General features: G+C 44.5%; 1 protein-coding gene across 3 annotated transcripts in view; it reads left to right on the top strand.

Moving 5' to 3' along the window:
• Positions 1-25383, top strand: part of BRINP2 (BMP/retinoic acid inducible neural specific 2) — a 110704-nt gene extending 85321 nt beyond the window's left edge. For 2 of the 3 annotated variants that reach the window (XM_032291315.1, XM_032291316.1), the window contains exons 3-8: positions 533-723; positions 1780-1988; positions 16504-16609; positions 19197-19433; positions 21502-21724; positions 23340-25383. In XM_032291315.1, the coding sequence (XP_032147206.1) occupies positions 533-723; positions 1780-1988; positions 16504-16609; positions 19197-19433; positions 21502-21724; positions 23340-24456 (2083 nt within the window). In that variant the 3' untranslated portion in view covers positions 24457-25383. The remainder of the gene's footprint in view (positions 1-532; positions 724-1779; positions 1989-16503; positions 16610-19196; positions 19434-21501; positions 21725-23339) is intronic. The other variant, XM_032291318.1, reaches the window with a different exon arrangement.
• Positions 25384-27141: the final 1758 nt, after the last annotated feature.

Below are 27141 nucleotides of genomic sequence, written 5' to 3'. Positions count from 1 at the left end.
GATAAATCTCAATAGCCACATGTACAAACATGGGAACTCAATAATTTTTAAGAGCGTCAAGGAGATCAGAGATTAGAAAGTGAGGGCCGTGGTTCTGGAGCAACCTTCCTGACATCACAGATGAGTAACTGAGGCCATGATAGGTGATGTGACTCATTCACTATAAGACAACTGTGATTAGATCATATCTTTCCAAACTACTGTTCCAGTGTTTGTTTATTCTACTACTCTACACTGTAAACCATGACTTCATGTGAGTAAGCTAATCAGCCACTGTCTGATGAGAAAGTTGGCTGGGAGAGGCTCTGATGGAGGTCAGTGGAGATAGAGCTTTCTTACAGCATGTGAACCCCAGGCCCTGCAGGTGAGAGGCCAGGGGGCCTCTTCCAGGCTCTGGGCTCCTCCAGCTGGGGGGATGTGGGCTGCGAGGGATGAATGGCTGCAAGTGGAGCAAGAACATTACCTACTTCAGATTTTATGCCTCTTGCTCTGAAATCACCAGCTTTTTCTTACCCCTTGGCTTTTTCTCCAGGGAGTTTGCCCGTTGGAAGGTGAATAACTTGGCTCTAGAAAGGAAGGATTTCTTCAGTTTGCCATTGCCTCTTGCCCCAGAGTTTATCCGGAACATTCGCCTCCTTGGAAGGAGACCCAATCTGCAACAGGTTACGGAAAACCTGATAAAAAAGTACGGCACTCATTTCTTACTTTCTGCCACTCTTGGAGGTAAGCAACATCATGATTTCAAGCTAATTGGTTGTCAGACCATTGGGAATAACTTTAAGACTCATGCAGTGTGGCTCCAACAGTCTTTTGTTCTTACTGGCCTTTATTGCCTGAGAAGTCTTTCCGGTGCGTTTGAAAACAGTGTAGCCTCTTGACATCTCAATTTACCCCAGAGCATTTCGATTTGCTTATAAGGTTCTCCTGAGGAGGGGATGTTGGGTAAGGTGGTTGGGGGTGGACAGGCTCCTATGAAGCACTTAACAGCAGGGGGATCTCCCAGTTTTTGTGCTGCTGAGCCACCTAACTAACCCCTGAGGCTTCGCCACTTTCTAATGATTGCTGTGGCTGCAATGATCAGACCCACAGGCAAAGTAAGTTGATGTCCCTGGAGTCCCTGACTCCTCTTCCTCTCTATAAAGATTGGAAACTATCCAAACTAGTTCCAATGGTTCTGGGCTGGTGAATTGTCCCCTTGTGGGGTGGAGGGTGGTGGTATGGTGGAACAATATGGGCTAAGACCCGGGGCAGGATCGAAAGCTCTGAAGATGCAGAATTCCCTCTGCCCTGGGAAGAAGAAAGCAGGATTTATTATAACATTTAGCTCACTGTCCGATCAACCAAAACAAGCTCTCCCAGGGCTCAGGCCAGCTGTCTGCACAGGGCAGGTGTTGAGTGTTTGATGGGGAAGAGGGAGATAGAGCTTCAAGGCTTTTGCCCTTCCTGAGGGAGCATAAACCACTTGAGAGAGAGAACTGTGTCTCCTCTATGGAGGTGGATTACTTGAGACAGAGTTCAATAGAGGATGTTAAATGGATAAGCTGAGGTCAGGGGGACTAAGCTTTGGAAGAGGGCTTTTCAGACAGCATGGCCTGCTGGCCTGTGGCTCCCTCTGATGAGCCTCTTCTAAAGATGGCAAGGGCTGGGGGAAGAGCTTGGCAGCAGGGGCTGCGCTCTCTCTCTCAGCTGCATCTACCCTAGCCAAGGGTTTTATGTTTCTATTGGTAGGGAATTCGAGAGCAGAGAGCCTCACCAATGAACTCATGTTGTTCACCATAGGAGAGGAGTCCCTGACCATTTTTGTGGACAAGCGGAAACTGGGCAGAAAGACAGAGACAACAGGAGGTGCCTCTATAATTGGGGGCAGTGGGAACAGCTCAGCTGTGTCCCTGGAGACTCTGCACCAGCTGGCCGCCTCCTACTTCATCGACAGAGAGAGCACACTGCGTCGGCTGCACCATATCCAGATAGCCACGGGGGCCATCAAGGTAATGACCTGAGAGGTATGGGGTAGGGGGTGCAGGAAGCACAGGGGAACCCAGGGGTGGCCAGAGTCTGAGCCAGCTAGGTCAGCCAGGCCAGCTGATGGAAGAGGGAAGGAAGCTTTCTGATGAAGACAGCCAGCCTTCAGACACAATGGGGTCATTCATTCCACAGCAGACCCTCACGGAGCACTCACTCTGAGGCAGGCTGCAGCAGAGGTACCAATGGGAATGGCAGACAAGGTCCCCATGCTCACAGAGGTTTCACTCTAGTGGGGGATGGAAAAACAACAAAGTCATTTCTGATGATAAATAAAGACAAGACAGAGTCATAAGGTGCACACCTCCTGGGGTGTGCGGAGGGAGCAACTCATATTGTTGTTAGCAGATTGATCATGGAAGGCACCTTGGGGTTTAGACTTTGATCTCTGAATAAGAAACCAGCTGTGTGGTGAAGTGAGTGGGAAGTGTTCAGTAAGTACTAAGGCATTTTAGCAGGAACCAGCCTGGTGCTGGTTCACACAGTGTTGGAACACAAAGAAGACTGCTGAGATGGTGGGGAGGTAAAATAAGGAAGACAAGATGAGGTTCACAAGTCGGCTGGAGCAGATTAAATGCCTTGAGAAGGAATTTTAATATAAGTCAAAGTGCAATGAAAAACCACTAGAGACTTTTAGCAGGGAAGCAACATGATCTCATGCATGTTTTTAAAAGATCAATAGTTATTGTGACTTTAATAACTATAACCTTCATCACATCTTCTCTACTTACACCTAAGAGATTTCTAGTAAAGTTCATGGCGTTTTAGGGAAAACCAGTGAAAATACTGTACGTGAGAATGCAGTTTTTAAAAAATTCTAAGCATAATGTTAAGGTGTTGAAAAGACTTCAAAATTGTCTTATATCCTGCTTTTATTCCATCTGAAACTCATAAGCAAATTTTATTAATTCATTCAATAAATATTTACTGAGCACCTATTATTTGTCAGGCATGGTTTGGGGTCCTGAGAATACGGGAGTGAACAAAACCTGTAAAGTCCCTGCCCTCATAGAATTCATAGCTTGAATTCTAATTGCAAAGAGATAAATTACATAAATATATAGGACTTACCTCATTTTGTTGTGGTTTGCTTCATTGCATACTTTGCAGATACTATTTTTGTTGTTGTTTTACAAATTGAAGGTTTGTGGCAATCCTGTGTCAAACAAGTCTCCTGGCACTGTTTTTCCAAAAGCATGTGCTTACTTCATGTCTCTGATCATTCCCACAATATTTTAAACTTTTTCATTGCCATTTTATCTGTTATGGTGATCTGTGATATATAACCTTCGAGGGTACGGGAAGCACTGAGGAACCAGGGGAACCTCTTCAATCAGTCGACCCGGCTGACCTAGAGCTGGTTGAGGCTCTGGCCTCCCCCTGGTTCCTCAGTGCTTCCTGCACCCCCTTTGATATCACTTTATAATTGTTTCGGAGTGTCACAAATTGCACCCATATGAGATAACAAACTTCATCAATAAGTGTTGTGTGTTCCGATTGGCCCGCCAAGTGGCTGTTCTCCCATCTCTCTCTCTCTTGTCAGGTCTCCCTATTCCCTGAGACACAACAATATTGAAATTAGGCCAATTATTAACCTTGCAATGGCTTCTAAGTTTTCAAGTGAAAAAATTAGACATCTCTTACTTAAAATCAAAAGCTAGAAATGATTAAGCATAGTGAGGGAGGTATGTCAAAAGCTGAGCTAAGCCAAAACTTAGGCTCCTTGAGCCAAACAGTTAGCCAAGTTTGTTAGCAAAGAAAAAGTTCTTGAAAGAAATTAGAAGTGCTACTCTGGTGAACACACAAATGATAAGAAAGCCAAATAGCCTTCTTGCTGATATGAAGGAAGTTTGAGTGGTCTGGATAGAAGATTAAACCAGCCAAAACATCTTCTTAAGGCAAAGCTTAAACCAGAGTAAGGCCTTAACTCTGGTTAATTCCATGAAGACTGAGAGAAATCAGAAAGCGACAGAAAGATGTTTGAAGCTAGCATAGGTTGGTTCATGAGATGGAAGGAAAGAACTCATTTCCATGATATAAAAGCCCAAGATGAAGCAGTGAGTGCTGATGTAGAAGTTGCAGCAAGTTATCCAGATCTAGCTAAGATCATTGATGAGGGTGACTACACTAAAGAACAGATTTTCCGTGTGGTTGAAACAGCCTTCTACTGGAAGAAGATGACATTGAGGACTTTGATAGCTAAGGAAGGTAAGTCAATGCCTGGATTCTAAGCTTCAAAGGACAAGCTGGCATTCTTATTGCAGGCTAATATGGCTGGTGACTTTAAATTGAAGCCAAGGCTCATTTACCATTCTGAAAATCCTAGGGCCCTTAAGAATTATGCTGAACCTCCTTTCTGCCAGTGCTCTATAAATGGAGCAATCCAGCCTGGACAACAGCATATTTGTTTACAGCATGGTTTATGAACTATCTTAAGCCCACTGTTGAGACCTACTTCTCATACACAAAAAAATTCTTTCAAAATATCACTGCTGATTTACAATATACCTGCTCACTCAAGAGCTCTGATGGAGATGTACAAGGAGATTCATATTGTTTTTATGGCTATAAACACAGCATCCATTCTGTAGCCCATGAATGAAGGAGTAATTTTGATTTCCAAGTCTTATTTTAAAAATGTTTTTGTAAGGTAAAGGCTGCCATAGATAGTGATTCCTCTGACAAATCTGGACAAAGTAAATCGAAAATCATTTGGAAATAATACTATTCTAGATGCCATTATGAACATTTGTAATTAATGGGGGGATGTCAAAAAATCATTAAAACAGGAACTCGGAAGAAGTTGATTCCAATCCTCATGGATGTCTTTGAGGATGTCTTTCCTCAGTGGAGGAGGTAATTGTATATGTAGTGGAAACAGCAAGAGAACTAGAATGAAAAGTAGAGCCTGAAGATGTGACTGAATTGCTGCAATCTTATGATAAAACTTGAATGAATGAGGAGCTGCTTCTTATGAATGGGCAAAGAAAGTGATTTCTTGAGAGGGAATCTACTCCTGGTGATGATGCTATGAACATTGTTGAAATAACATTGAATAACAACTAAGGGTTTCGAATATTCCATAAACTTAGTTGATAAAGCAGTGGCAGGGTTTCAGAGGATTGACTCCAACTTTGAAAGAAGTTCTGTTGTGGGTAAAATGCTATCAAATAGCATCACATGCCACAGAGAAATCTTTCATGAAAGGAAGAGTCCATTGATGCAGCAAACTTCATTGTTGTCTTAGTTTAAGAAATTTCCACAGCCACCCCAACCTTCAGCAACCACCACCCTGATCGGTCATCAGCCATTAACATCAAGGCAAGACTCTCCACCAGCAAAAAGATTCCAACAACTGGCTGACAGCTCAGATGATCATTAGCATTTTCTAGCAATAACATATTCTTTAATTAAGGTATGTACATTGTTTGTTTAGACATAATGCTATTGAACACTTTAAAGACTACAGTATAGTGTGAACATAACTTTTACATGCACTGGGAAACCGAGAAATTTGTGTGACTTGATTTATTGTGATATTTGCTTTATTACAGTGGTCTAAAATTGAACCCATAATATCTCTGAAGTATACCTGTATAATGCCAGGTAGGATGAATATTATGAAGAAATGAAGCCAAGTAAGAGGATACACCATGAAATATTATGCAGCCATCAAAAATGATGAGTTCATGTCCTTTGTAGGGACATGAATAAACCTGGAAACCATCATTCTCAGCAAACTGACACAAGAGCAGAAAATCAAACACCACATATTCTCACTCATAGGCGGGTGTTGAACAATGAGAACACATGGACACAGGGAGGGGAGCACTACCCACTGGAGTCTGTTGGGGGGAAATGGGGGAGGGACAGTGGGGGGTGGAGAGTTGGGGAGAGATAGCATGGGGAGAAATGCCAGATATAGGTGAAGGGGAGGAAGGCAGCAAATCACACTGCCACGTGTGTACCTATGCAACTATCTTGCATGTTCTTCAAATGTACCCCAAAACCTAAAATGCAATAAAAAAAAAAGAGGATAAAGAGAGACAGGGTTGGGGACTTTAGGGAAGACCTTTCCAAGGAATGCCACTTAAGCGGAGACCTGAATGAAGTGAGGGAGTAAGCCCCAAACATCTTAGACAAAGGACAGAGCAGATACAAGTGCCTTAAAGGGGCAGGGCAGTGTACTTTGCATGATCCAGGACCACCAAGAAAGGCAGTGAGCCTGGCATGCAGTCAGGAGAGAAATGAAGTAAAAGATGAATTTATTGAGATTGCAGGGGCCATATCAAGAAGGTCTGACTGACTAAGAAGTAGAAAGAAAGGGCAATTCTGGAGACCAGTACAGTGGCTATTGCAGTGGTAAAGGTAAGGCATAATGGTAGCTTGGACAAAGCTGTTATTGCAGAGGTGGTGAGAAGTTGGCATATTCGAAATATATTTTGATGGTAGAGCCTACAGGATCAGACAATGGATTGGAAGAAAGGAGTAAAGTTTTACTGCAAGATTTATGACCTGAGCAATCAAATGAACAGTGATTCCATTTACTGAGAAGGACAACACTGGGAGGAGGTACAGATCTGAAAGAAATAAATCAAGGATTTGGTTTTAGACATATTGAATTTGACGTTCCTATCAGACATCTAAGTAGAGAAATCTAACAGTCAGTTGGACATAAACACCAGGGTTTCAAGAGAAAGGCCATGTTTGAAGATGGAAAGCTGGCATACAAATATATACACAGGTGCACATGTGTAGTTGGAATTTACAACTATGGGAGAAAATGAAGTGAGATCACTTGTGAGTGCAGCTAGGAAAGGGGCCCTAGGGCTGAGTCACGGAGCACTCCAATATTCAGAAATGAGGAAGAGGAGAGGATTCAACCAGGAAGACAGACAGAACAGAGAATTTGAGGAGAACCAAAGTGGGCTCACAACACCATGTGAAGAATGTTTTTCGCCAAAGAAGGAACTGGCAACTGTTGCTGTTGAGCAGTCACTAAGGTGAAGATTGAGACTTGACCTTCAATTTGGTGACATGGAAGTAACTGGTAATCTGGAGAAGAGCAGTTCAGTACATGAAGGGTACAAAAGGCTGAGTGAAGAGAATTGCAGGAAGGAAGCAAAGTTAGGAATCAGATATGAGTAAAAACAGTGCTTTTGCTCTAAAGGCAGATGGAAAAATTAGTGATAACTGGGGAGCAATGTGGGGTCACGAGAGGGTATGTTTTTATTTTTATATAGAAGCTATTCCAGCATATTGGTATACTAATTAAAATAACTCTGTAGAGAGGGAGGAAGTGATGATGCAGGAGAGACAGAAGACAATTGTAGGATCAAAGGGGTTGTTCTTACCCAGGAGCTTGAGTGCTTCATCCTCTGTAACAGGAGGCAATGCAGAGAGCACAAGGACAAATGCAACAGGATGTTCAATGCGTGGTAAGAAGATGCCACTGTTTTCTTCTGATTGGCTGCTGCTTCTTGATTTCCTAGGTGAAATGGAAGGAAAGTCCTTGGCTAAAAGGAAGAAAAGGGAATAGTTGGAAAAATAATCTATGAAATGGTCTTTGAGAATAAGAGTTAAGAGTGTTGGTTGACTAGATAAATGGAGTAGATTTCTGGGTAGCACTGAGAGCCCGCTTCAGTGGCCATAATTTTAACATGAGACCAGTCAGCATAGTTGTAAGTTTTATCAGCTACACTTAGCAGTTCATGTATAGGTAGGCATGGAATAGATGGAGAGTTGGATCTAACCAAGATGTGTGTGTATACATGATGAAAGATAAAAGAGAGAAGAGAGTTAACAGTATACACGAAGGAGTGATTATAGTGATGGACCATGCATATAATTCAGTCAAGGAATGAAAAGAGGCCTTTGATGGATGCTAGAAAGTGAAAAGTTGGGCAGGTCTAAAGGCTAAAAGTCCAAGTAGGTTTGACAGTTCATTAGGGGAATAGACTAGAGCAAGTACGAGTGGGGGGTAATTAATATTGAGATTATGGAAAGAATACTATGCCCTGGAACCTAATTTTATCAGTAACTGCATTCCCTCTGTAATCACTTAATGGCAATTAATGAGGGCAAGTAATGAGAAAAATAAACTGTAATGAGGATGGGTAGTAGGTGCCAAGAGTCCACTGGTTCTGGCTTCAGAGGAGCTAGAGATCTTTAGAGATCTCTTCTCAGGATATCACAAGGGAGCACCCTCCTTAATTCCATGCCCAGGGGCGTGGTGGGCAGGGGGTGGGAAATGAGTTGGCCACTGCCAGAGAAGGCTACAGGGCAAACCATGTCCTCAGGGTCAGCTACATTGAGGTTACAACTGAAAGGCAAAGTGGACAACTTCCACTGTGCTCTCTCGATCTCATGATCAGTTCTTAGCAGCATCTCATATAATCTCAACCACTTCTCAAAAGTCCACTTTGAGATAAAGATAAGAGGTGAGGTGAGGGGAGGTACAGTCTGGAGTGAGAGTTGAAGAGACGAGAATGACTTTCCATTAACAGGGAGGTAGGGTACATTTGGGAGACTAGTGTCTCAGACAGTTTGAAATGATTTTAAAAGATCACTGATGTGATTTTTTTTTTACTCTTAATTCTCTTTCCTCTTTTATCTTTCATCATGTATACACATACATCCTGTTTAAATCCAACTCTCCATCTAGTCCATGCCTGCCTGTATATGAATCGCTAAATGTAGCCAATAAAACTTACAGCTGTGCTGACTGGTCTCATGTTATATTACTACCACGAGTCTCCAGCCAGCTCTCAGTGCCACCTAGAAATCACTGTGCCATGCAGTATGTTTTACCAAGAAGACAGAGCTCTGTGAAAGCCCCTCTCCCCATTAAGTCCTGTAGTGAACAATGTCAAAGTTGGAGAAAATGGATCATATCAGAAAATGAAAGGTAGGCATTGGGTCTACAACTGAAAGATCCCATTAATGTTCCTTCCCATTCCTTGACCTGAACAACTTTACACTTTCTTCACTCTTTAATGGCCTCATTTTCTTAAATTCCTTGACCCATCACTATAATCACTCTCTTGCATACATCTTCAACATGCCCTTTGTCCCCTCTTCATGCCTACTTCCTTAATCTAGGACTTCATCACCTCTTACCTGATTTTCTTGCATTATCCTGTTAAGTGGTTTTCCTCTTTTTATTCTGGTCTCTTTTCCCTGATTCACCCTCCAGGCTGCTACCAGGAGTGTCCATCATCATATCATATTGTATCCTATTACTTTCTGCCTAAAATCCTTCAGTGGCTCCAAACTGTACATGGGACAGAGCCCAAACTACTGTTCCCCGGCCTGCGTGGCAGTGTGATGCAATGGAAAGAACATAGACTCCAACCCAAGAGTCTGAGCTCTGCCATTGCTCATGGTGGGGCTTTGAACAAGTTGCCAACCTTCTCAGAACCTCAGTTTATGCATCCTAAAATTGTTGTACAATTAGAACAGTTTCTATCTTGAAGTTTTCCATGAGGTTTGATAAGAAAGTGTAGATAGCATTAACCACAGCACTGTGGGAGCGTGAAAAAGATTAATTCCTGTTCTTAACAAAACTATGCGGCTATTGAAAATCTGTCTCTGCTATCTTTCTGGTTTCATTTTTAATCAGTCCTTTGGCACTTTCTCCACCCCCGTGTTCCCCCTCTACTCTTCAACTTCCATTCATATTGTGTAACCCAGTCATATCTAAATATCAGGCTTTACTCAAATATGCCATGTTCTCATATCTCACTTTCCTGGCACTTGCTGTTTGCTTTACTTGTAAGGCTTGTCTGTTCACCTGAATGGCTCTTCCTCACCCTTCTTTGCTCAGTTTAAAAAGGTAACTCTTTGGTAAAGCCTTTCCTAACTCCCAAGGTAGTTAAGTGCCCCTCTTTAGGGTTTCAAACACATGCCTCTTTTATAGGGCATATCATTTGAACTATAAAACTAAGCATATGTCAGCTAACACAATGACATCCGCATGAGACAGTGAGGTTCTTGTGGAAGAGGCTGGGTCTTGTTCAGCTTTGATTCCCAATAAGAGTACAGAGCTTGCCACACTATGGGTAATGGGTAAAGTTTTATTGAATTAATGAATGGGTCCCTGGACATGGAATTTTCTACATAGATTAGGGTCTTCGGTTCAGTGTGCATGCAAGTACATATAAGCACACTTCATTGAAAGAAACAGAAATCTACTCAAGGTGGCTTGAGTATAAAAATAGTTATTAAGAGAACTCTGGTGAAAAATATCACAGCTCTCCAAGGACTGGGCACTAAACGTAATCTAGGCCCACGGAACTTGTAAAAGTATGATCATACTCCCAGGTTATTCCTTTTGTTTTTTGTTGAAATACATGTCACTGCTTTTTCATCTCCAACTACTTCATCTTCCTGCTTCCCTAGTTGGAGATCTTTTATCTATTTATTCTATACTTTTCTATACCTCGATGACTACAACTTACATGTAATTTTGGCTTGCTGTGGCATTGACTCTGAACCTGATGAATATTATCTTTTTGTTTTATCTCCTGGTCAATGCCACCATGGCAGAGATCACTCCTTTGTTCATGGCTGTGTTCCCGGTTCCTGACATTTTAGGTGCTCGATAGTTTGGATTTATTATTTGAATTTTGTGAGTATTTATGGTCACCTTTAATTGTTTTTTCTTTCAGTGTCATAGTTTTCAATTCTCTTGAGAAAGAATCTGGTTCAGATTCTACCCTTAGTTTAATACAAAGAGTGGGGCTTGCATAGTCTCAACTAGGCCTTACTGGACCCACCTCTTAAGCAAAGTCTGCGGGTGGTGGTGTGAAAGGTGGCTAGATACTCAAACTACATTTAATATAGTGCCTATGAATATACTTTCCAGAATTAGAGCTACTGCCCATCTCCTTAAAAAAGGCCACCATCCTTGGAAGCCACTTTTTGAAGACTCTTCAAGAACACATTGAAAGTGAGATGAATATTCAGCTTCCACTGGGTTGACTGAACTGGATTTTTTTTCTGTCTGGGAGTACCATGGGTTCTCACCCTAGGAAGAAAACCATGAGAAAACAAAGATGATTTTGTGTTTTTTTCCCACCTTCATCTCTCCAAGTTTTCATATTTACATAACTTCACAAGGTCTAGAGACCTGATGTGGCCTGTTCAAGGACCCATTGCTAGACTAAGGAGCAAAGGTGTGTGATGGCATCCCACCCCACAGTTCTGCTCACTTTGTGAGATTGACTTGCACATTTTGCCCTGGTAGTAAGGTTCTCTGTCAGGGAACATTTCCTTGCTCTCACACGTTTAGTACTTGCAGATCCATATAGCAAAGGCCAATAGCCTGGATACACCCCTCAGCACATCCTGGCTAGCTACCACTCTTTTGCTTGTGCTACAACACCTCCCAGCTACCTCCCTCTACTGAGTACGCCTCAGCAGCTGGCTTCCAGCACGTCCATTACTCTTGAGAGAGGTGGATGGAGTTGAGATGAGGGATTCTGCTTACCTGCTCTGCTTTGGTGGAGGAAAAGTTCTCCAGCATACCTGCCTGTTTCTTGTTTTCCTAAGCAGCTGTGCACTTACTACCCTTTCTTAGCAAATTCTTCCAAGATGGAGATATGCACCTTTTTGTTTATTTAATATGTTCCTCTAAGACCTCACTGAACGTCCCACTCTGTTGAAAGATTTACCCGGATCGCCACATACCTCTATTGCAGAATTTGTCATGTTATATTGAGGGTGTTTACATGCCTATCTCCCTCCTGACACATACACCCTCCACGACAGTAGGTCTTAGAGCAGCTGAGACTCTGTGGCAGGTACACAGCTCCAGGTCCCTTTAGAGTGTCAACTGACATGCGGCAAGATGTTTCATAAAATGCTTGAGAGGTGAAGGCAGACTGCATGATTTCATGGGAAACAAACTTCCTCAAGTAAGAAGACTTGGGATTGGTTTTGGCCTTGATGCTATCTCTATGACCTTGAGAAGTCACTGAACTCTATTTCTCTCATCCATGATACATATTACTAACTGTCTGACTCACCTGCACACAGGGCTTACATTCAGCTGATGTTACATGATGGTTACATGAGGTTTTAACATATTGAAACATTTCTATAGGCTGGTAAATAGTCTTCACTCCAACCCCTATGTGTTTGCTGACTTAGCCACATTTACTCCTGCCCTGCAGCCTCCACAGTTCTTTCTGAAGGTAACCAAAGGGAGAATATACCTCAGGAGGCCTCTAGAACCCGGCCCTGGTACTAGGGCTGCCATCCCTTTTGATGAGTCAGTGCGCTTCTGTTCTACCTGCTAATAAATATTGTGAGTATCACTCTTAACTCTACCAGAGGGTTGGGATGCCACCAAATGATACAGGGCATGCCAACATTTTGCACACTGTGAAGGGTTGCATACCGTAACTCCCCAGAAGGTATTAGAGCCACAAAGGAGAGAAGCGGCTTGTTTCTAAAGTACAGCTCACCCACTATTTAGTTGAAGGCTGAGGAAGGACTTGGTGGGGAGGGCTTGACATGCCCACAAGCTAACTGAAGGGAGTTTCTCACCAAGCCTCTTTAAAAGTGACTTGTCTGAATTCCTTGCTGCAGCAGCCTAGGATTCAATTTGCAGCTCTTTTAAGCGCACACACCATCAGCTCTGTTCTCCCAGCCCAGTCCGATTGCTCACAATTAGAAGCCCATTTCACTCTGCTGTTAGTTTGCAGGTGTCCCCTTAGGTAGGACAAGAGCAGCCTGGAAGTGGAGGTGGAGGGTGGGGAGAGCAGGCTGGCAGGAATGAGGGTTTGCATGATCTGGTATTTATGGAAAATTGGATGTGCTAATGAACCTGAGATCCATCAGAGCTTTCTCAAGGCAGGATGGTCTCTGTCAACATACCAATTAGCACACAATTATTTGCCCTTTCTGAAAGCTTATCTGAGGCACTCTTTGAACAGCGTGTGCCTGAGTGAACTACACTGTCCATTACCTGGATAGGCCTTCTTTATAATCTGCCGAACCTGTCTACCTCTTCTGCAGAGAAAAGTGCAGGCTTCTCTTGAACAATCCTCCAGAGATGCTGGGGTTTTCCTCACATTGGGGCAAGGGGTAGAGGGGGGTCTCAGGCTATTCTGCTTACTCAAGTCATTACTCAGGCAATATCTGCAAGGGGACCTCTCCAGCTCCCTCTATCCTTTTCACTTCCTTACTTCTGAAGGGAGGAGAGAGTCTCAGAGCAGAATAGCAATGAAAAGCACTATGACTTTGGGAACTAGTGAAACTTGAGTGGCCCTTCCTCACTCTTCAGGTCCTTCTTTCTAACAGGAAATGAGCATAAGGATCATGGTCTTTGTCTGTTCCTCATTCCCATCCTTGTGCCACAATTAAAGCGAAGCTACTTACACCCTTTCAGTGACTTACCTAATTGATTGTCTGCTTGTGGAACTGACCTTTAGAAGCAGCAAAGTAAAGGTCAGAAAACTGCATCAAAGACAGCCCAGCATGATGAACAAGATCATGGTGGTGGGGGGGGAAGCAGATGCATTGGTGGCAGGTAGGGATAGGGGAGGGAAAAGAAGGAAAGGAAAGCTCTTATTGTGACTGTTCTCTAGCCTGTCCTCCTCTTTGGGTCACTTCTTACTCCCACTTAAGGCTTGTTAGCTTCCTTCTTTCCTGGACCTGGTTGGTGAGTGACCATGTCAGGAGTAAGTGGATGGAAAAGCCAGTGAAAAACCCAATGGTGATGGAGTCGCCAGCCTTCCTATAGGCAGGGACAGGCAAGCCTCCGAATACCATATCCCTGTGTCCCACCTCTGTCCATCAGCCTACCCTACCCTGGAGGGGCAAACTTCCCCAGAGTAGCTGGGACAGTTATTGGCCATGGCTCTTTATATGGGGAATTTTATACCATATAGAAAGTGAAGACTTTGCCTTGAAATATGGCTGCCTCTGCTTCCCCTGTCCAGTGTGACCAGTAGCCAATCACCCACTCACCCAATAAAGAAACATGATTCAGCACCTGTGTCCACATGTGGAGGGGGCAGGCTCACGTGTAACAGCCAGAACACTGAGGTTATTTAAATACATTTCCACTTGTCTCTAAGCTTTTACTGGCCATGACTCTGTCTTATTCATCTGTGAGTTCCAGATACTCCTTGGATATTGGTTAAATGAAAAAGTGAGTGAGTAAAAGAATGAATGAATGAGCCAAATAAATCTTATCCTTGCAGATGACTGTATGACCTGGAATAAATCATTTAACTTACCTGGGCCTTGGTTTCCTAATCTGCATTATGAGGATAATCAAACTGATCTGAAGTCTCTACAACTTGTTTTGCTCAATGTCAACATTCTGTGAAGAGAACAGATCACCAAAACATGTTGGGGGGACTGGTCTGTTTAGAATATTTGTGTTTGGCAGCGATGGCATGTAAGGGGTTTAGACTCACTTTATTTTCTGTAGTCTTTTGACCTGCCTGCTCAGGAGGCAAAAAGATATTGAACTGGAGTCCGAAGACTCTAAAGTTAGAATCCTCTTTCTGCTACTCAACAGCTCTGTGGTCTCAAGGACTGTAACTCTCTGAACCTTACTTTCCTCCTTGGAGAGTGATAGTAATGAGGTTTGACCCAGAGAGTTCTTGGGGAAGTTACGTGGGATGCTCTCGGAGGAAGAATTTGGAAAACAGTGGAGAAGCTGTCCCTGCCCCTGTCGCGGCCCTGATCTAGTTCTCCCTGCTGCCTCTCACATTCCGTGTCTATTGCTGCCCCTTAGTATTTGTGTGGAGTTACCCTTCTTCTTCAATTTCCTCTTCCTTCCCTGCCACCCCTACTTGTCCTTTAAAACCAAATCGCGGCTTGCTTACTTCCTTCACAAAGCCTTCGCGGACTATTTCAAGCTACAGGAATCCCTCCTGTCTCTCTCCCAATTGTTTCTGCTCAGCATCACACAATCTCTCACTTTATCACTCTGTTCCATGTGCATTTTTTAAACCTAGGTCTACTAAACTCTCTTGAAGAATGGCCCGTACCCTTTGATATTCACCATGGTAATAAGCCGGGTGCTGCACGCGTGCACTACGCATTTCCAAGCCCATGTGCTACAGAGATCACACTATCCCTTCTCCTTTTCCCATCTTCCCACCTGTCCGCTCCCTACTTCTCCTTAGGGACCAACACAGATGGTGTCTTCTCGGCTACTTCGTCTCTTGTTTTCCTTGATGTAGAGCTGTGCTTCCTTAGAGCTCACCGTGATGAGGGTTTCTACAGTGACTTGGATGTCTACCAGTCAGCAGTGTAGGCACCTGTCTCCCCAACAGGTTGTGACCTCCTAGAGGATGCAGTATGCAATGTGTACATTGTTGCACACACCTCTCTAACCCGAAAAGCCTGGAACATACTATATATGCATTCTCTTGTCTATTGTGTTCCTACTATGTGTCAGAAACTGTGTTAATTGCTGTCGATAACATGGTGAGCAAAATAAATATAAGCTTCCCCCTTTGGAGCCGGTAGAGTGTGGGATCCAGGCATGGACCACATACTTGCAGAAAGGAATGCAAAACTGCAACTCCTGTGCCTGCTGGAAAGCAGTGGGGCCTGAAGCCGGAAGAGGAGGTCAGAGGTATCCGAGTGGGCTTCCAAGATGAACTTCAAGAAAGGCGCGCTATAAATGTTTGAAGAATTGTATGGAATTAAACAGTGGCTGTTCAATAAATACTCGACTGGTTGATCGATTGTTGGCAAAGCCTTCGGAGATCCTGAGAAGAAAGGGCCTTGGGTCCCCATCATTCTTATTACATAATTATTTCAGTGCATTTAAAGCTCCCCATTTTTCATCTTATACTTTAAACATCAGGGAAAACTGATGGGCCAACTTTATAATATTTTAAAATGACTCTACGGTGTTTTGGAATATTACATGACTATAAGAGTTTATGTATATTTAATATACTTATTAAAATATGCAGTAAGCCCATGGCTGATTTTCTCTAAGGATGTCTCAGTGCCGAGGTGGGACTTAAATGTTTAATACTAATACTAGTACTCATAACTCATATTTCTCTAGTGCTTTTCCTCTTTAGATCCATAAAGTCTGTGAGTGCCACATCAAGTGGATGCAGCTGGGCTTGCCAGCAGCCTGAAAGGGACCACATATGGCCTCTTGCCTTTCTCTGAGGGGAGAAGGGGTGACTCCAGCTTAAGGTTTCACTCCTTCTCCAGCATTCTCCGCCTTTCCAGACACAAATTCCCTTTGACTCTCTCTGAAAGGTTCCTAGTTATATAAAACTGCTGCTGCCAGCCATATGTAACAGATACTCACTGCCTCGGGACAAGGAAGAAAAGTTACTTTACACCTCTGGAGTACAAAAAGGCACCAATCACTTCGTTAGCTGGTTGAGGACAGGATGTGGAGCCTGAGGTTGAGCAGCTGGAGAAGGGACATACAAAGAGAGTCTCCACTTGTTATCTAAACCCACACCCTACTTCTTCCTTCTCTAGGTCACCGAGACCAGGACCGGTCCTCTGGGCTGCAGCAACTATGACAATCTGGACTCAGTCAGTTCTGTCCTGGTACAGAGTCCGGAGAACAAAGTACAGTTACTTGGTAAGCAGCACTGTGATGGTTTCCATAGCTTTCACACCTGATAAAAAAAAAAAAAAAAAAACCTAGATCACCAAATAGCAAGAAAAACTGCCTGTTCCATTTGGTTAAACCTTTCTTAAGAACTACGGCAAGCTCTGGGACCTGTATTTAACAACTTTCCATTACTCTTTTAAAAAACTTTCTGATATGGTTTTCCCTGTACCCCAGACCCATTGCCCCTGTCAGTTGACACCTCAATCATCCCTTATAACATTTCCTTCTCAAGTCCTCTGTCACAATTCTATAAGGAGCAGCATACCTACATCCTTATAAACCTTTACCTGGTTCAACGATCTTCATTTCCCAGAATGCCCTTTGCTTTATCCTAAAGACACATTGAGGAATAGCTGGCCTTTACAGAGAGGTTATTAGACTACCATCTCTGGCTCAACTAAGAGCTATACAGAGTCAGGGACCACTGCTTACTGGAACCACAGTCTGAGGGTGGCCCCTGCTTTCTGTTATTTGCCTGTGATCTTGCACATGGGCAAAGATTCAAAGTCAGATGAGCTTGAGAAGAATAAGACTTTTGATTTGAGACAGAACAAGCAAAACTGTGAAAGAAAAGGAAAAAAAAAAAAACACGCTAACTCTGGAGGCTGTGCATCTCTTGCTCTCTGCTCCCCACAGGCATCCTGGGGGCAGGGCTATGCAAACTGATTCAGTGAGAAGTTTATTTTTCTTAAGGCCAACTAAATTCTACTCTGTTTAAGATATTATTGTCTCAGCATTACAAAATCAATAACCCTCAGCCAGGATCTACAGTTACAAATTCCAGGCAACCTGAGTCAAATGGGACCCAGCAGTGCTTTAGGAATTAAGAAATATGTAAGATGGAGGACTAAAAACTCCTTTATTTAGAGCTACCTAGGGCAATTAGCCTTCCTCTTCACCAGTGTCCCTGGATGGGCTGGGTTTGTGTCTGGAAAGCAGCAGTGAGTGAAGTTCCAAATGTCTAGTTGTTCATTTGGAATAGTTTATGCTGTTTAATTTTATAGCCCATCACTCATGCAGACATTTCTTGGGGCACTTATTTTATAGCATGGGAAGTGTTCTGGTGAGGAGGAGGGAAGCAATGGGGGAGGTGAAAGGGAAGGACTGGGAGAGGGTGAGTGTTGAAAGCAAGCATGTGGACGGGGTGTGTGGGGAGAACCTCTCAAATGCCACAGTAGGCACAGTGCCAAGAAAGGGAAATTTAGGAGCAGTTCAGAATTGGTGGTAGACCTCAAGAAAGAATAACAAACACCCACTGCTGCTGGCGATTTTCAGTTACATTTTGAGGTCTGCTGAGACTAGGATACATACTTTGAGTTCTCTGATTTCCTGCCAAGGACAAGGTCAAGAGCCTAAAAATAAAGAGCTGGCAGACGTTTGGGGAAAGAGGAGCTCACCATATCCAGAAGTTCTCACATTCCTCACTTTCCTAGCACAAAATCTCACAGTGTTTCTACTGGGGGAGCCTCCCACAGATCTGACCTCGAACATGGCCCAGACTGCATCCAAAGGCATGCCTACCCTTTGTTCATCCTTTGGTAAGCTTCCAACTGCTGCCTTATGAGTGGCTTGAAGCCAACTAGTAGTGTGTTCTGATACAGGTAAACTGACAGTCACTGCAGATGCACGAGAAAATTGAAGCTCAGAGCAGTTTACTGCATTATATCCAAGATCAGAAGCTAATTGGAAGAGAGCTGAGAGCCATTCATATCTATCCAGGCATGACTGATCTCAGGGCATTGACCCCCATCCCACCTTCAAATCTTCTTAAGAGTTAAATCCTATTGAAATAGGACACCCAGTCCCAGTTATATAGTATTAGCTGATGAGACAAGGACAGGATCTGACACTAAGCGGATTCAATGAGTGCTGCGATTTGGGCAGGTCACTGTGGTCTTAGGGCTTGGATTTCCTTACCTATAAAAACCTCAGTATGAGCACAAATGGTGTTTGCAATCATATATAAAAAGTACTCAGCATAGTACCTGGACACTGTATATCTACAGTACCTGTTCCTATCTCTTAACCAGGACAGCTTCCTTGGTCATCAGGGCTGGGGTGGGAGGCCCAGAAGGATCAGAATTCAATAATGTGCTAGGATGCCTACTGCTAATCTTAGTTAAGCTATAAACAGGATGGCTATAGGAGGCAGGGCAAAAAGCCCATCAAGCCTTGTTTTCTCCCCCAAGAGGGCTATAAGCTCTTCTTTTATCTGAAACATCTTCCCGTTTCCATCCCAGAAATGCTGATGTGTAGCCAATAAGCCTGTTCTTATGATATGCACACTCTCAATTTGGCTGATGTGAGGGGTTTGGCCAAGCCTTGGGCTTTGATATTCCCATCTGCATTTTCAGATCCTCCCCCATCTGTCACTGGGGCAGCAGTAGCCTTCTCTCTCAACCAGCTCAGCAGGATCAGGCCCTGGGGTGACCATGCGTGGGCCCAGAATACACAAGTCAGCAGAACCTCAGCTGAGGTTCCTGCAGCCTGGGGTGTGGGAAACTGAGTCCTCACTTGTTCTGCCCAGAGATTCCTTGACACATCCTTTCCCCAGGCCTTCAGGTGCTGCTGCCTGAGTACCTGCGTGAGCGCTTTGTAGCCGCGGCACTCAGCTACATCACGTGCAGCTCTGAGGGTGAGCTTGTCTGCAAGGAGAATGACTGCTGGTGCAAGTGCAGCCCCACATTCCCTGAATGCAACTGCCCTGATGCTGACATCCAGGCCATGGAGGACAGCCTGCTGCAGATCCAGGACTCCTGGGCCACTCACAACCGGCAGTTTGAGGAGTCAGGTGAGCAGCCAGCTAACGCAGAATTCCTCCCTGTCAATGAGAGGTGGCTGTGAGGCACAGAGCAAGAACATGGGGAGAACAAAACTTGAGAGCTGGGCATCTTCATGGGGATCCTGACATGGCCACTTACTGTCTCTGTGACCTCAGGCAGGCTATGTTACCACCCTGAGGCTCAAGTGGTTTCATTTTTTTCTAGGACATAGGTAATATTTCTATTTACATGGTTGTGTTTTAAGGACTTAATAAGCTAGGATAAATGTAATTAAGGGCATAGACCTTGTTTGTCTTGTTTGCTTCTGATTCCACAGTGCCTAGAGCAATGCTTGCGCATAAGGTTCACTGTAAATATCTACTGAATAATGAAGTACGCAGAATGGTTCTAGATGATATCCAATACAATTCAGTCATTGTTTGTTGCTGTTAAAGTTAATATCAGTTACCTTGAGACCCAGATTCAAGATGACTGGTTTTACATCCTGGCCTGATTTGACAAGCTTTATGACCTTGGATTAGCCATGCAGCCTCTCAAGGTCTCAGTTTCCTCATCTGAAAAAGAGGGAGGGTAGGTTTATATGAGATAATGTAGATGAACTCAATGTATAAAGAACTCTGCATGTTATATTTGTACATTTCAACACCAAATGAATGTGGATATAGTTCAAAAACATAATTTTGAATAAAACAAAGCAAGACAAAAGGGTTTCATTATATATATATTTATATAATGTCTTCATGTAATACTATAATTTATTAAACGTAATACATATATAATACTATTTATGTAATGTTTACAAACAGGATACCCCCTACATAACATTTTAAAGAATAACTACATTTGTTTAAAAAAATATGTGACAATGGAAAAGAAAATATCAAGAGAGTGGTTACATCTGGATAGAGAGAAAGGATAGTTTAGGTCCCTCACATGCAGTACATTTGGTTTGCTTTATTTCTTAAAGAATAAAAGTCTGAAGCCAACATGGCAAAATGTCAAAAGCTAGTGGCAGACACATGAGAGTTTATCTTTTTATTCTCTGTGTTCTTCCATACACTCAAATGTTTTAACTGTGCACATACTAGATGTTAATGCCATTACTAGGCATGGTTCTCCAGTCTTCTGGGGACAGGAGGAACCAGGTACGTGAGAAACCAAAATGAGCTGAGGCCTCAGGGTTGCCATTTGAAGTCCTGGACAAGGCATTTAGTAGCTACGGAGAAAATCGCATTCCAGTCCCCCCAGCCCCATGCTTTGGGCTATGGAGCTGGAATACGGTCCATAACATGACTTTGGGCCTTCACTACTATGAGTTACTGTTAATAAATAAATGAGGGTTCTCTAGACCTCCACCGGGAGACCTGGTAGCTGCAGGCCCCAAGGAAAAGCAGAGCAATGCACAGAAACCTAAGCATGATTTCAGAGCCATGGTGTGCTCAGGAAGCTCTAAGAAGAACCTAGACTCAGCAGCAGCTTAGGAGCAGAAGGCGGTTGCTTCTGAATTCACTGTAGGAAAGAATGGGTATCTGACCAAGAGCTGAAGCTAAAAAGAGAAGAGTGTCTGAGAGTCAGAGAGGATGACATGGATGGGAGAGGCTGGTCTCAGGGACTGAAGGGTTTCTAGAAAGATTTCTGAGCTGGGTGCTGCGTCTTCTCTGTGCCCATATTTGCCAGTCTGGGTGCACCCTCACCTTCATGAGGGCCCCACATGTGCCCTGTGGGCGTTGTGGTGTTATTGAAGAGGTTGGCCTTGAGATAGAGTTGTGAGTGACTCAGAAGGAAGTATAAAGGGGGAAAGAGCCACACCCAAGGTCATTAGGAATAGCAGGAACCCTGGCCCCTCTGAGGCATGGGGTGAAAAAGATGAGAAAATGCCTGAGGCCATATTTTACGACATGTTAATTATTTCTTAATAAAGGTGTTGATTTAAAAAAGACACCTGGGAGAATGGATGTGCAGCCTCCTTACTCACGTGGTAACTCTGAAGAACCCTGGATCTGGGCAAGTCCACCTGCCCCTACCAGGGTTCTGCATAGCGGCTCCTCAACTCAAGTCCTGTGTTCTTATCCACAGAAGAGTTCCAGGCCCTGCTGAAAAGGCTACCCGATGACCGGTTCCTGAACTCCACAGCCATCTCCCAGTTCTGGGCCATGGACACAAGCCTTCAGCACCGCTATCAGCAGCTGGGAGCTAGCTTGAAAGTGCTGTTCAAAAAGACCCATCGGATCATCCGCCGGCTCTTCAACCTCTGCAAGCGCTGCCATCGGCAGCCTCGCTTCCGCCTGCCCAAGGAGAGGTGAGCAGCCCCTAGCTGCTAGAGCCAGAGCTCAGCGCCTCCTCCAACAGCTGCTGAGGCCAAGGAGAGCCCCTCTGTCCAATGTGGGGGATCTGGGAGGAATGGTGACTCACACATAGCCTTCCGGTTATCTCCACCTACTCATGCATGTCATTCTCAGTTGTGAGTTGTGTCTGAAGTGACAGAAAAAAAGATCAGCTGATTTTACTTTTATCTAAATTATAGTTGATTCAAATGTTATCTTAGTAATACTCTAATTCTCATGTACTGATTTCCATTTTAGTAAGTCTTAGAAAAGAAAGGGATGGAGTTAAATTTCATCCAGTAGCTGCATCTGATGAAAAACACAGGCACTGGATTATGTCAAACAAGTGACTCTGCTCCGGGTCACAGGAGGAAAGAAAGTGGAGACCTGCACCCTTAGGGATTGAGTGAGGCTGTATCATTACAGGCATCCATTTGTTCATCCACTCATTCATTTATTTATTTGACAAGTTTTTGATCCCATATTGCATGCCTTACTATGAAGCTGCAGGGGTATTAGCGAACTGGAAAGATTTAACAAACAGAAACATAAAAACTAGAAAATTATAACTATGTGGCAACCACTTAAATTTATGGTGGTGGAACATAAAGGGATAGTCTCCTAGAGGTAAAACCCAGAAAGGAAAGCTTCCATGAAGAAAGTCTTGGCCACATTGTGCGGGAAGAGAGGGAAATGATCTGGTACACGTGTAGTGGGACAGTCTTCCAGGCAAAGGGGGCTGCCTTCATAGCCAGCCACCCAGTGGTGCGGCTCTAACAGAGGCACAGGTGAGAAGGGAAGCACACAAAGAAGGGGTTTTGAGAGGAGTTCATTTATTCTTCATTCAACAAATAATTATTAAATGCTTGCCATGCACAGAAACAATTCTCATGTCTGAGAAGCTGTTGGTATCTAAGACAGTTTCCCGGCATTTATTAACAGGGAAGCAGTGTATAAACAAGTAAACAATAAATAAACAATACTTTCAGATACTGAGAATTGTCATGGACTGAATAAAACAGGGGAATGTGATGGAGAGTGAGTGCAGTGGATCATTTGGCAGGGACATCAGGGAAGACTTCTTTGAAGAGGTAACATATGAGCTAGAATCTAAATTGTAAAAGAATTAGCCATAGAAAATTTCTGCTCTTGTTGGAGGAGTGAGAGGAACAGAGAGAACAGAAAGGACAGAAGCCTTGAAGGGAATGGAAGTTGGCAATAAGTTAGAAGGCTTGAAGAGCCATCTTATTTAGAAGGATTTGTTTTGACACAAAAGCCGCTGGAGATCTTCTGTAAGTTTTTGGATAAGGGAATGAGGTAGGACTTGGGAGAGATGAACCTGGTTGCTCTCAGCACAAGTTTGGCATCCAGAATTTCCAGTGCTGACCCATCAGACATGGAGCTCTAGACTAGACTTTGCTCAGTCAGTCCAAAGCAGCACAGTAGAGTTTCCTCCACTCAGAGATCTCAGGGATTTTATCTTCCTCATTGCCTTCCATGCCTGGTGGTCGATGCCTTGCTGCCCTTAGGGAGGGTGTCAGTGTGTGACTTCTTTTGACTCTTCCTTCACTTTTGCCTCTGCTCCCCAAGGTCCTTGTCCTACTGGTGGAACCGAATCCAGTCCCTCCTCTACTGTGGGGAAAGCACCTTTCCTGGCACTTTCTTGGAACAGAGCCACAGCTGCACCTGCCCCTATGACCAGTCTTCCTGCCAGGGCCCCATTCCATGTGCCTTGGGCGAAGGGCCGGCGTGTGCTCGCTGTGCTCCGGACAACAGCACACGCTGCGGGAACTGCAACCCGGGCTACGTGCTGGCCCAGGGGCTGTGCCGGCCAGAGGTGGCCGAGTCCCTGGAGAACTTTCTCGGGCTGGAGACAGACCTGCAGGACCTGGAGCTGAAGTATCTGCTGCAGAAGCAGGATAGCCGCATTGAGGTGCACTCCATCTTCATCAGCAATGACATGCGGCTGGGCAGCTGGTTTGACCCTTCCTGGAGGAAGCGCATGCTGCTCACCCTGAAGAGCAACAAGTACAAGCCTGGGCTGGTGCACGTGATGTTGGCCTTGTCCTTGCAGATCTGTCTCACCAAGAACAGCACCCTGGAGCCTGTCATGGCCATCTACGTCAACCCCTTTGGGGGCAGCCACTCTGAGAGCTGGTTCATGCCTGTGAACGAGGGCAGCTTTCCTGACTGGGAAAGGACTAACGTGGATGCGGCTGCCCAGTGCCAAAACTGGACTATCACCTTGGGGAATAGGTGGAAGACTTTCTTTGAGACAGTTCATGTTTACCTACGGAGCCGAATCAAGTCCCTGGATGACAGCTCCAATGAGACAATCTACTACGAGCCCCTGGAGATGACTGATCCCTCTAAGAATCTGGGCTACATGAAAATTAATACCTTGCAGGTCTTTGGCTACAGCCTACCCTTTGACCCGGATGCCATCCGGGACCTGATTCTACAGTTGGACTACCCGTATACTCAAGGTTCCCAGGACTCTGCACTCTTGCAGCTCATTGAGCTCAGGGACCGGGTGAACCAGCTTTCTCCACCTGGCAAAGTCCGACTTGACCTTTTCTCCTGCTTGCTCCGGCATCGGCTCAAGCTGGCCAACAACGAGGTGGGCAGGATCCAGTCCTCCCTGAGGGCTTTCAATTCTAAGCTGCCAAACCCTGTGGAATATGAGACCGGCAAACTCTGTAGCTAATGGGAGGCCCATTTAAGCATAGGGCAAGGAGGGGATCCATGAATCTGGGGTACAAAGATAATCCAAGCCCTCACCTTAGTGCCAACAGGGTGTGCTCCCACGAGACTTTCAGCATCCAGCAGCTGGGACCTCGAGGCTGGGGACTGAAGCAGGCGAGAGAGAAATAGCTACTGTGTGCATGCGCGTGCGCGCGCGCACACACACACACACACACACACTCACACACACACAGGCACACAGGCACAGGGAGGCTACGACTTAGCAGCCTCAGCTCTGTAAAGTTGATCAGTGCTTTCTAAAATGAATGCAGTTGAATGAAGGAGCCAAGGAAGAGATGAAGAAAAAGAACCAGCTGAACCATGAAACAAACAAAAAGTCCTTAAAAGTGATGCTTGTCATTCAAGAAAGAGGGGACAACAATGGGAGGGGTCGGAGCTCTTCCTCTCCCTCTGTGGAGTCACTTTTGTATTCTTTTTAACCAGATTTCTTAAAATGTTGTTGTTTTGTGAATCCTGACATTGGTTCTTACTTTTGTATGCTGCCTCCTCTGTGCCCTCCCAGACGCTGACTGGGAGAAACATGAGAAGTTCAACCAACAGAGGAACCCGCGCCAAGGGCAGGCAGTGGCCTCCTTGCTCCCCTCCCTCACTCCTCCCTCTCTGCTGCCTCTTTCCCCCACCAAGTATCAGGGCCTTGGATTGTTCCCAGTTCCCCTTGTGGTCCGTTCAGAGCTCCTTTTCCAGCAGCATCTCTCTGTCCAAGAAAGCAGCCCTGTCAAGTTAGAGAGAGACAATGTGTAGGAAATTGTTCTTTTTTAAAAAAAAAATAACAAAAACAAAACAAAATTATTTATTTTGTGATTGTTTTCCTTGTCAATCTGCTCCAGCCACCTGAACATCTAAGTAAACATTTACCTGGTTTGATATATTTTTGGAAAAGGTCTTTTTTAGGGGGGGGAAAAATGAGAGAAAAGAGAGAAACAAAAGAGTATAGTTTTCTGGGTTGCCTGGATTTTTCTTTTTAATTGCTATTTGCATGACACAAGAGTGTCCGTGAAGCAGGGATAGTGCTGTGTGGGAAGCGGGTTGATTGATAGATACACAAGTTACACAAGTGAATGAGTGCATGTGTTGACTGGGGTGTGATGGGTATATGAGAGAGAGAAAGGAAATGAGAAGTGAGCTCAAACTATCCCCGAGAGTTGTCTCACTGCACTCCCGCCACCTTTTTTCTCCCTGGGTGTGAGGGCTAACATGGGTCCTAAAACCTGGATTTCCCACAATGGGGAGAGTAGTTAAAAAGGTCTTGCTCATAAGAGGAACTGCAGTCTTTGCCCAGGGCAAAGTCCTGCTAAAGGGGCTCCTCTTTGCCGACACTGCTGCAGACATCAGGAGAATTTCCCTACACTGCATCTGATGGTCTGGGATTACCCTTTGAGAAAACTGGGAAAGATGTAAATAGAGCATTGGCTCCCTCCATTCTGCCTGATTACCACATTCCCAACCCAAGTAGCAGCTCTGATGTATCCCACATGGAACAATGCATCCTTTTCCCCTAGTGCCTCTCTCCAGGTGGTATGAGAATCACTTCATAGCATCTCTTTTGGAGAATCACTTCTCTGTCTGTGCTTCACATTCCAACCACAATGCATAGGCATGACAACCCCCAGCTTATTCAGGAGAGAGTCACCACATGAAGTATCTCATTCCCTACCTGTGGTATATCTCAGTTGGCATCAAGTGAAATGGAAGACAGTGAGATCATGCATCTCTGCCTGGAGGCCTTCTATGTTTATTATTGCATGCAGAAGAATTTGACATTACATTTAATCATCGCATTGTCTTTCAACCTATAAGAAACTGAAATCCTTGGTAGAAAAGCAGCCTGGGGTGTCTCTTTCTTCACCACTCTCCTGAAGGCTTCCAGGGTAAAACTGCAGAGTGATAGGATGATCCGGGGTGAGCACAGTTATTGGCTATTTCTAGTTAAAGCCACTCTTGCTTTGGGAAGTTTGTACCGAGTTCCTCGCCCATGGGAGACGGAATAGGCAGATGACATCATCAGCAGGAGTGTTGAGAGGTACCTGATGAGGGTGCTTTTGGTGGGAAGGGGTGGGAAGGCTTTGATACCTTCCAGTGGCAGGGTTTGAGTGGTAGATACCAGAGTCTGATTTTATCACTCTGAATCTGTATGTCTACAGGCAGTAGGCGTGGGTGGACAGACTCTTACTCATTAATTAAAGGTGCACCTTTAGCAAACTGTCAACTGCCAGGCACAACACTAGTCAGATTGGGGAGGACAGCCATCGAGAATGTACGGCGCACAAAGCAATGTGGAGCCTCAGTGGCACAAGCGTGACTGCCCCACTGGGAACGGAGTCAGCACATGAGGGCTCATATCCCACCGGGGCCAGTCCCACAGTTGGGGTGAGGGGTGGGAAACCTCAGCCATCTGTCTTTGTATCAGTGACTAGGCTGGGAGAATATCGCACCTATGGAGTTATTAGTAAGGATGCTGTGTCTCTTTATCTCAGAGATATGAGAGATCTCTTGTTTTGAGAGGGCTTCAGGAAGATGATGGTGTGATGTATTGTGGCTTTAGGGAATATATGCACTCATTTACTAAGCTTTCCACATCTTGCCCATTGACGGTTTAAACCATGAAGCTTAGTGTTCCAACTCCATC

The sequence above is a fragment of the Sapajus apella genome, unplaced genomic scaffold, assembly GCF_009761245.1.
Source record: "Sapajus apella isolate SASKATOON/1434 unplaced genomic scaffold, GSC_monkey_1.0 scaffold25, whole genome shotgun sequence".
NCBI classification, from domain to species: Eukaryota; Metazoa; Chordata; class Mammalia; order Primates; family Cebidae; genus Sapajus; species Sapajus apella.
Note: the sequence above shows the minus strand (reverse complement) of the source record. Positions and strands in the feature narration are given on the sequence as shown.